Source organism: Camelina sativa, chromosome 10, assembly GCF_000633955.1.
Source record: "Camelina sativa cultivar DH55 chromosome 10, Cs, whole genome shotgun sequence".
In the NCBI taxonomy this organism is placed as follows: domain Eukaryota; kingdom Viridiplantae; phylum Streptophyta; class Magnoliopsida; order Brassicales; family Brassicaceae; genus Camelina; species Camelina sativa.
Genome location: NC_025694.1, coordinates 23,761,451 through 23,772,212, shown reverse-complemented (window position 1 = coordinate 23,772,212; position 10,762 = coordinate 23,761,451). Strand labels below are relative to the sequence as shown.

The 10,762-nt window shown below is 41.2% G+C and overlaps 2 protein-coding genes across 5 annotated transcripts in view; both read right to left on the bottom strand.

The window, feature by feature from the left end:
* Positions 1-246, bottom strand: part of LOC104719710 — a 1,220-nt gene extending 974 nt beyond the window's left edge. Inside the window, exon 1 of the mRNA XM_010437674.2 lies at positions 52-246. Coding sequence (XP_010435976.1) covers positions 52-90 — 39 coding nt within the window. The 5' untranslated portion in view covers positions 91-246. The remainder of the gene's footprint in view (positions 1-51) is intronic.
* LOC104719711 (heterogeneous nuclear ribonucleoprotein A2 homolog 1) lies at positions 386-4,505 on the bottom strand. 4 transcript variants are annotated; one of them, XM_010437677.2, is made up of 7 exons: positions 4,260-4,502; positions 3,883-3,923; positions 3,613-3,776; positions 3,415-3,514; positions 2,538-2,707; positions 1,915-2,431; positions 386-830 (listed from the first exon to the last, which is right to left on the bottom strand). In XM_010437677.2, the coding sequence occupies exons 1-7, from the start codon at positions 4,382-4,384 to the stop codon at positions 676-678; spliced, it is 1,272 nt and encodes a 423-aa protein (XP_010435979.2). In that variant the 5' UTR covers positions 4,385-4,502; the 3' UTR covers positions 386-675. The 4 variants fall into 4 exon arrangements, with proteins under 4 accessions (XP_010435979.2, XP_019086800.1, XP_019086801.1 ...); XM_019231255.1 differs by having other exon boundaries at positions 386-1,109; positions 2,197-2,431; XM_019231256.1 differs by lacking the exon at positions 3,883-3,923 and having other exon boundaries at positions 4,260-4,505.

Genomic DNA, 10,762 nt, shown 5'->3' with positions numbered 1-10,762 from the left:
AAAAAAAAAAAAAAAAGATTTGCGATTTGAGTTCGCTCTAAAAATCGTTACTTTTCCGATACAGACGAGATTTGATGCAAGTGTTGCCATTTCCACAAGTCAGATTATCAACCCAGAATTTTTGATACGAGAGAGAGAGACAGGGATAATAACTTAAGAAGAACCCAGTTGAATTATTCTCTGAATTTTGTGAAAAGGAACACGAGAAACAGAGCAGAATCTAAACAATTGAGACAGATGATTGACCACCAGATATTTTTTAAGGTCTATTTGTGGCTCTCACTTGAGGGAGAAAGAAGACAACCAAACCTTCCGACACATATAGAGGCTTCTAATGATAACGTTACAAACAAAGACTACATAAGAGTCTAACAAGATTCGAGTCAAAAACTCAAAATCGATGTGATACAAGCTAAGTCTAAAGTTGCCACAGGAGTTCTACGCAGAAAAAAATAATAATCTGGCACACTGTTACGCCGAGATAATTTTCTAAAAATGTATGTAAACTACTCAGGTGGGGACCCAAAAGCCCTAAACGCCTCCTCTCTCTCTCTCTCTCTCTCTCTCTCTCTCTCTCAGAATACAATAACTAGCTATCATCAATCTTGATAACCATTACACAAACTAAGCATGACGGAACAAGTAAGAAGAAGACTGGAGCTTTTATTAAACTCTCTACCTTCCATAAGGATGGTACCGTCCGCTGCCACCACCTCCATATCCGCCTCTACTTCCCCCTCCTCCATAAAACGAGCCTCCCCCGCTTCCTCCACCGCCATTGTAACCTCCTCCGCCTCCACCTCCAATTCCACCCATGTCATAGCCACCACCTCTATAGCCTCCACCAGCAGCACCCATTCCACCCCCATACCCACCAATACCGCTACTACCATAACCGCCTCCATAACTGCCACTTGGTCCACCATACCCACCTCCAGGTTCACCGTATGGCGGGCCATACATATCACCAGGTCCACCACCGTACCCAGCGCCTCCTCCCATACCGTAACCACCTCTGTTGTAACCACCACCGCCACCTCCTCCATAACGACCAGAATATCCAAGTGCTGGTTCTCCTCTATAAGGTCCCACGCCACCACCGTATCCACCACCNTGAGTTCGCTCTAAAAATCGTTACTTTTCCGATACAGACGAGATTTGATGCAAGTGTTGCCATTTCCACAAGTCAGATTATCAACCCAGAATTTTTGATACGAGAGAGAGAGACAGGGATAATAACTTAAGAAGAACCCAGTTGAATTATTCTCTGAATTTTGTGAAAAGGAACACGAGAAACAGAGCAGAATCTAAACAATTGAGACAGATGATTGACCACCAGATATTTTTTAAGGTCTATTTGTGGCTCTCACTTGAGGGAGAAAGAAGACAACCAAACCTTCCGACACATATAGAGGCTTCTAATGATAACGTTACAAACAAAGACTACATAAGAGTCTAACAAGATTCGAGTCAAAAACTCAAAATCGATGTGATACAAGCTAAGTCTAAAGTTGCCACAGGAGTTCTACGCAGAAAAAAATAATAATCTGGCACACTGTTACGCCGAGATAATTTTCTAAAAATGTATGTAAACTACTCAGGTGGGGACCCAAAAGCCCTAAACGCCTCCTCTCTCTCTCTCTCTCTCTCTCTCTCTCTCTCTCAGAATACAATAACTAGCTATCATCAATCTTGATAACCATTACACAAACTAAGCATGACGGAACAAGTAAGAAGAAGACTGGAGCTTTTATTAAACTCTCTACCTTCCATAAGGATGGTACCGTCCGCTGCCACCACCTCCATATCCGCCTCTACTTCCCCCTCCTCCATAAAACGAGCCTCCCCCGCTTCCTCCACCGCCATTGTAACCTCCTCCGCCTCCACCTCCAATTCCACCCATGTCATAGCCACCACCTCTATAGCCTCCACCAGCAGCACCCATTCCACCCCCATACCCACCAATACCGCTACTACCATAACCGCCTCCATAACTGCCACTTGGTCCACCATACCCACCTCCAGGTTCACCGTATGGCGGGCCATACATATCACCAGGTCCACCACCGTACCCAGCGCCTCCTCCCATACCGTAACCACCTCTGTTGTAACCACCACCGCCACCTCCTCCATAACGACCAGAATATCCAAGTGCTGGTTCTCCTCTATAAGGTCCCACGCCACCACCGTATCCACCACCGCCATACCCACCGAATTCTCCTCCGTATCCTCCATAACCACCAGACCGGCCACCTCCATAGCCGGCACCACCTGATTTGTAAGGACCACCTGGACCACCATATCCACCACCGTGTCCGCCACCATAACCATCCCCATAGCCTCCACCAAAGTTAGAGCGAGAGTCACCAAACCGCTTTGACGGGGTTGTAACTGAGTTTGGTTTTTTTGGCTCAGCCTTCTTTATCTCAACCTAAACGAGAAAATTTCCACAGACAATTCAGCAAAGTAACAGGGCAGATTAGAGTGTCCTGATTATAGCTACAAATTCTTAGATATTTGTAAGAGCGTGCCGTTACCTGAGTCCCTGAGAGCTCAATTCTGTTCCCTTTCGCCAAGAGATGATCAACCATATCTTCACTTTCATATGTAACAAACCCAAAGCCACGCGATCTTCCAGTTGAATGATCACGCATAATCTGATGTTCCTTCAGCTCTCCAAATTGCATAAAGAATTCCTTGAACTCATCTATTCAAACACCAATCAGCGAATTAATATATATATAACATGTCTCTGACCAAAAAGTATATGATAGAGATAAAAATGGAAAAAGTTCTTACCATCATCCACAGATGAAGGAATCCCACCAACAAATATCTTCTTGGTTTTGAAATCATTAGAGCTCACGGATCCTCTTGGTATTGTCCGCTTAATTTCAACCTGAAGAGCCAAAACAAAAGAAAACCAAAGAGTGAATATTATCACACTGTTAAGGCACAACACAACTTAAAAAAAGTAAGGGAACAGCTCAATGTCACCTGCTTCCCAATGATAATGTGATTGTCCTCCATAACTTTGTCGACCACAGAGACATCAGCGTATGTGACAAACCCAAACCCTCGGGGCTGTCCAGTTTTCCTGTCCTTCATAATGACAGAATCAGTGATCTCTCCATATTTCCCAAAATGCTTGACGAATTCAGCTGCATCAGCAAATCAAAAGCCACAGTTAAAAAAAAACTATTGAACTTTACACGATGACGAGAGCGCTAACCTCATACAATGTTGCAACCAGACACAAGAGCTAACCTGAAGTTGTCTCCCTGGCTAAACCTCCAACAAATATCTTTCTACAAATTCCACAAAACATCGTATAAGTACACNGAATTAATATATATATAACATGTCTCTGACCAAAAAGTATATGATAGAGATAAAAATGGAAAAAGTTCTTACCATCATCCACAGATGAAGGAATCCCACCAACAAATATCTTCTTGGTTTTGAAATCATTAGAGCTCACGGATCCTCTTGGTATTGTCCGCTTAATTTCAACCTGAAGAGCCAAAACAAAAGAAAACCAAAGAGTGAATATTATCACACTGTTAAGGCACAACACAACTTAAAAAAAGTAAGGGAACAGCTCAATGTCACCTGCTTCCCAATGATAATGTGATTGTCCTCCATAACTTTGTCGACCACAGAGACATCAGCGTATGTGACAAACCCAAACCCTCGGGGCTGTCCAGTTTTCCTGTCCTTCATAATGACAGAATCAGTGATCTCTCCATATTTCCCAAAATGCTTGACGAATTCAGCTGCATCAGCAAATCAAAAGCCACAGTTAAAAAAAAACTATTGAACTTTACACGATGACGAGAGCGCTAACCTCATACAATGTTGCAACCAGACACAAGAGCTAACCTGAAGTTGTCTCCCTGGCTAAACCTCCAACAAATATCTTTCTACAAATTCCACAAAACATCGTATAAGTACACTAAACACTAAGTATTAAGAAACCAGAGAAGAGCACTAATCTTATCCTTGTCCACTCTATAAATCACTTTTATGCTAATTCGAAAGAAAAGCGATAACAAGTCTGAATCTTTCTATAGCAAAAGGCCCTAACAAGCCATAAAATCTCACAGAGCTTAACGAAAAAGATTAGTAATTTAGAAAACCCTAAGAGATTCGAAACAAAAAGATTCTTCCTTTTATCAAAATTTTCATGAAATAGAGAAAAGAACCAAACCCTAATTCCTGAATCTAGAATCTTTTAGGAAGAAATCGAAGAAACGTACCCAGCACTATCGACGCCGCCACCAGAGTGAGGCTGAGATTTGTCGTCATCGTCTTCAACATCATCGGATGGTTTAGGATCCTGGATTCCATCTTCGATAACTGTTTCCGTTCCATAAGGATCCATGACGGCTTGGGAGAACGAAGAAGAAGAAAGAAGAAGCGGCAGACGCCTAAAAGCCGTGTCGTGCAGTGAGCAAATCCCTAAAACCCTTAGAGAAGAGAAAGGGGGTGGGGGATACTTATTGTACTCCGCGTAGCACTCGATCTTAACCTCGTTTCTTGTGTTTAGAAATAAGGACGGTTCATCTCGCTTTTTTTTTTGGTTTCGTAATGAGTGATTCTTAGCCGTTAGATTGTCTTTTGGTCTTTTTTTTTTTACTAATCTCTCTCTCTTTTTTTTTTTTACAATTTTTTAAAAAAGATTATAAATGTAATTTGAACAGCCACTCAATAATAAATTAGTAACACAAAAATCTATACTAAATAAAAAGGAAATCTATAAGCTCCTAAGGCTGTCCACGTTGATATTAAGATAGTCGGTACGAATTTGATATCTCATTGATTAACATTTTCTAAAATTTTCAAATTTACCTATATTAGATTTTTTAGATGACCAATCAAGATCAACCAACTCAATATTTAACATTTTTTAAATTATAGAAAATTTCTATATTATAATATTTATAAATAATTGTATGTACAACATCCCACATCGGCTAGAAAAGTTTAGACGATGGAGAAAAATTATTATAAATAAGACTAATATCCTTTCAACTACGAATGAACAAGAAACTTGATTTATCAGACGTCCAAATTAAAAGTTTTATTTGGTTTATTTTAGCAAATTAAAACTTCTAAAAAGTTTCAAAATATTATAATATTTTAAAAAGTTTAAAGTATTAACAACATTGAAACTTTAGATGTAGTTGAAAATTTTAAAATATTATAATTATTGAAAATTTAAATATTATAAATATTTAAACTTAATAGAATGTGGAAAAATACTATAAATACTTTCATAGGAAGTTTAAAATATTATAAAAAATTAAGTATCATTAATATTTATCAGCCTAAGGAGAGAACAGCCAAGGAGAAAATGATAAGTTTTTAGAAAAGTTACAATTTAAAAAAAAAAATACTATAAATGTAGTTTGAACAGCTAGTAATCATATACATAAAAGTAACGTTTTAATCTCTTCTTATTGGTTGATTTTCATTTAATGCTTTCTAATTTTTTTTATCAGCTTTCTAATTGTTTAATTGCTTTAAACAATATTTAAAACCTAATTAACAGAATACATTTAACTCACACATTAGAATAAAATAATAACTGAAAATAAAATCTCCTCCTCTCCCACCAATATCAATGTTGTTGTATCATATATGTGTTGTAAGAGTTTGATGCTATATTTTAATTTATAAAGTATTGTATATATATAACATATTTTTCAATTTTTATGTTATTTCTATAAAAATAAAATATTTCTTTTATATTTCTTGCCTTTCTAATCTATTTATATTTATTTTTAAAATTTCCATAGTTAAATTTAAATGCACATATGTTGGTTGTAACAAAAAAATTAAGTTTATTTGAGAATTAGATATTCATATTCCTTTTAAACAATCAATGTGTAACATATTATACTTTTGAATCAAATTATAGACCCACCAACACTCACTTTTAGATTAAATGAGGTTTAATTTTAGGAGTTGGAAAAGTATAAAAGTTTGTTTGTAACTCTCATAATAATATCATAGTAGTGTTCTTAATGAATTTAATTTAAATATGACTCCAACTACAAAAATATATGGCATATGGCATGTAAAATATATATCACAATGATTTTGAAATATGACTCCAACTACAAAAATATATGGCAGATGGCATGTAAGATATAATATGACTTAATTGCACTAAATATATTATCATAAAGAAAAATTGATTTATTTACTTTATTTAAATTTATACTATATAGTCTTTAAATTTTGGAGTATATCAGACTATTCCTACAAGAGAGAGATGGCGACGACACAATTAGGGTTTTGAGTCCCGATTGATTTTCGAATGATCCTGGGGATATGGCTGGTTGGATTTCGGGTTGGGTTTCTGGTGATTTCTGGTGTTGGGTTTGATGGGGTTGAGCGGCGTCAATTGCGGGATCTGTTGGATCTCCAAGATTGTATTTCCCTATGGTTGTTGAGATGGTCGATATCGGATTTGGCGATCTATTTTGGGGATCTTCGGGGATCTCTGGTTCCCAGGTTTGATCTCTTGGTGGGAGATGCGATCTATCATATCCCTGGGATCGTGTTCTTTTGGTGTTACTGTTGGAAAGTTTCAGATCTGCTGGAAGATGAGGCAGAACAATATCTGTTAGGGATTTGTGTGGTCGATTTTGGAAGGTTGTGGTATTTTCCTTTTCGATGGTGCGGATTTGCTTTGAGTGATTTGATATTACTGATATTATATGCTCACAGGATCACGGGGTCACAGGGTTTATATAGAGAGTGGGACAGACTTTTGAAGAATACATCTCTCATTTGCTTTCACTCTTCTCGGCTTTTTCTCTGCTCCACTATCGATTTTTGATATCGTCGTCATGTCGCAGAGTGGGCTTATGGGAAAAGGCTTGGTCGCTCAAACAGCGGAGGTTGTGAGGCCTTAGAGGAAGATTAAGATATCCTATTTTGATAATTCTGATCTTATTGATGGGTATTCGAAGACAGTGGTGGGCCGCTGTTTCAATCCTAAGATGCAGGATATGAAGTTACTACTCATTATGATGCCAAGGATCTGGCAGGTAGAGGGTAGGGTTGTGGGTGCTGATCTGGGATCGGGGAAGTTCCAGTTCGACTTAGAGGAGGAGACTGATCTTGTTGAAGTTTTGAAGCTGGGGCCTTATCACTTTGATTCTTGGATGATCTCCTTGGTTCGTTGGACACCGGTAGTGGATCCAGCCTATCCGTCGGCGCTCACGTTCTGAGTTCGAGTGTTGGATGTGCCCATTCAGTTCTGGGCGGAGCCTACATTTCGTGACATTGGGTCTGGTTTGGGGAATGTTGAGCAAGTGGATATTGATCGAGGGAGGGTGCAGGTTACTATTGATGGTCTCAAGCCGCTCTGCTTCGAGGTGGACATTGAGTTCTTTAATGGCGAGATTACAATCGTGAAGTTGCATTATGAGTGGTTGTATGGTTGGTGTGACCTCTGTTCTAGTCTGTGCCACGATGCGACTGTTTTTCCTATGGTTAAGAGTGTGCCTGTTAATGGTGGTCCTATGGATCCTGGGGTGGGACAAGACCAAGGGAAAGCTTGGAGCTACAAAGGTGCGGTTCTGGCTGAGTCAAGACGGGGAGCAGGTCATGGTAAGGGGAGCCATCGAGGTCCAAGTCAGGGTGGTGCAAAGGCTCGTACAGAGCATTTGGTTGGCTCTTCCTCGCGTAATAAGGGACCTTCTTGTTCAGGTGAGGCAAGGGGGAGGGGAGGCAAGGGGTTACTCGGGGACAAGGGAAGTAGCGGGTTGATGCTGTAATTGCCCCGGTTCTGGCAGGTGTACGTCTGTCTGAGGTGCTAAGTCAACAACAGAAGGCTGTTAAGAAGGCTTTATTTCCAGACGGGGGTGATGGAGTGGGTTTGGTGGTGTCTCCTGCAGGAGAGGTTGTGGTTGCTGAGGAGGGACAAATCCTCTCTCCTTCTCTTGTGGACAGAGTCGAGGGTCGGGAGATATTGCTAGGTTTTGCGACTCAAAATTTGGGGGCTGTCACTGCTTCCTCCACAACGGGTACTGGGGTGCAGACAGTGGCTCAGGTTTCATCTCAGGTGAGTCCACAAGCTAGGAACAAAGAGTCTGTTCTGGTGCCGTCGGGTGTGGGTCCTCCTTTGGGTTTCGTTGCTTCTGTTGATTGCGGTGTTTCTACAGATCAAAGGGATGAATCTCAGGTTTCCTTGGGGAAGCCAGGTTCACAAAGCGGAGCTGATATTTCTTTAGACGCGGTAGGGGGGGTTCTGGTTTCGGGAGAGTTGGAAGGAATGGGTACATATGCAGGGAAGGATATGGAGGTTAGTGATGGAGAGGTGGACGTGGACATGGATCAAGACACGGGTGAGGCTTCGGAGGAGGAGATGGGTTGCGAGGATACAGAGGGTCATCCTAACGGTACTACCAAACCTGCCATGGGTGATAAGGGACGAAAGGGAAAAGGTTTAGTGCTGCGAGGGGTTAGTGCGAAGAAGCGCAATGCTGCGATGCTGCTGTCTCCGAGGAAACGTCCTCCACATGGATCCGTTTCCGGTACCGGCGACCATGCCTCGAAAGCCCAGGAAGGGGTCAAGGAAGGTCCAGGTGGGGGCAAGCCACCAAAGCCAAAACCTGTTAAATAAATGTACTAAGTTGGAATTGTCAAGGTCTGGGGAATAAAGCTACTATAGGGAACCTTAGGGATCTTTGGTTTCAGCATAGACCAGATTTTTTATTTCTTATGGAAACAAAACAATTTTTTATTTTTTGGAACAATTTGTAGGCCATTTTGGCTATAATAATTTAAAAACTGTGGAACCGGTTGGTAGCAGTGGAGGTTTGGCTCTATTTTATAATAAAAATAATTTTAATGTTGAGATTTTAATGGAGTCTAAATGAATGATTGATGTTGAAGCGGTTTACAAAGCACAAACTATTAATTTAACTTTTGTGTACGGCGATCCAGTTCCAAAAAACTGGGAATTGGTGTGGGAAAGGTTGTTACGAATTAGTTCTTCTCGGACAACTCCTTAGTTCATTATTGGTGATCTCAACGACATAACCGGTAATCATGAGAAACGATGGGGGAGACTGCATCATGCTTCTTCATTTCTCTCCTTTCATGGGATGATCCGGGATTGTGGTTTTTTCGAGTTTCCTTATTTGGGGGATTGTCTATCCTAGCGTGGGTGGCGAGATAAGAAACCCATAAGGTGTCGTTTGGACAGGGATTTAGGAAATGAGGATTGGCATGACTTATGTCCGGATACAATTACGGAATATTTGCCTAGGATCGCTTTAGATCATATGCCTTTATTGGGTAGTATTGGGGCCGTCGGAACTTTATGTTCGACCGACACTGGATTGGTAGAGACGTGCTTATGGAGGCGATCTCCTCAGGGTGGAGTGGGGTACCAGTTCTGGGACCTGGTGGTTTTGTGGATAAGGTGGTCAGTTGTAGGAGGGCGATTTCTCGCTGGCGAAAAGCATAGGCTCAGTATGGTAGGGTCCTAATTGAGGATATTAAAAAGGAACTGGAGGAGGCCCAGGCCAATGATGCAACACCTCCTGAGGTTATTTTCGAGCTCCATGGCCGCCTGAGGGAGGCATATAGGGATGAGGAGGTACATTGGTATTTGAAGAGTAGGAATCGGTGGATGAGGGTGGGGGATAAGAATACTAAGTATTTCCATGCCCAAACAAACCAGAGGCGGGCCCATAATCGGATTGTTGGTCTTTTCGATAAGCATGATGTTTGGTCCACGGATGATGTGACGGTTAGGGAAACGACAGTGTCATACTTTGCAGAGGTTTTTTCTTCTATACATCCATCTAATTTTGATGAGGTCTTGAGTGAGGTCCAAATGGTTATAACGACGGTGGATAATGTTAGATTAACGGCCCTAGCCATAGAGGCAGAGGTCAAGAAGGCGTTATTCATGATGCACCCGGATAAAGCTCCTGGTCCGGATGGGATGACAGCTTTGTTTTTCCAGAAGGCATGAGATATTGTTAAGGTAGATCTGGTATCCTTGGAGAACCGGTTTCTTAAGGAAAACGTGTTCGATTCTGGTTTGAATCAGATGCACATATGTCTTATTCCGAAGGTGGCAAAACTGACCCGGATGGCAGAGTTGCGTCCGATTAGCTTATGTAACGTGGGAGACAAGGTCATGTCTAAGGTCTTGTGTAATCGGCTTAAGATGATTTTACCGGGATTAATCTCGGAGACTCAGTCTGCTTTTGTCCCAAGTAGGTTGATCTCGGACAATATTCTGATTGCCCAAGAGATGTTTCATGGTTTCCGGACCAATAAGTCATGTAAAGGGAAGTTCATGGCGATTAAGACGGATATGAGCAAGGCATATGATAGGGTTGAGCGGGGTTTTCTCGCGGCTTTGTTTCGCCGAATGGGCTTTGCGGAGAAATGGATTTCCTGGATTATGTTTTGTGTTTCTTCGGTCGAGTATAGAGTTCTTATTAATGGTCAGCCTAATGGTCAGATTGTGCCAGAGAGAGGATTGCGGCAGGGGGATCCTTTATCTCCTTATTTATTTATTCTATGTACGGAGGTTTTGATTGCAAATATTCGCAAGGCGGAAGCGGATAAGCGAATTACGGGTATTAAGGTGGCTAATAAGTGTCCTCCCATTAACCATTTGCTGTTTGCAGACGATAGTCTCTTCTTCTGCAAGGTGGATAAGGAACAGTGTGGGGTTTTTTTGGGGATTCTTAAGCAGTACGAGGCTACATTCGGACAGCAA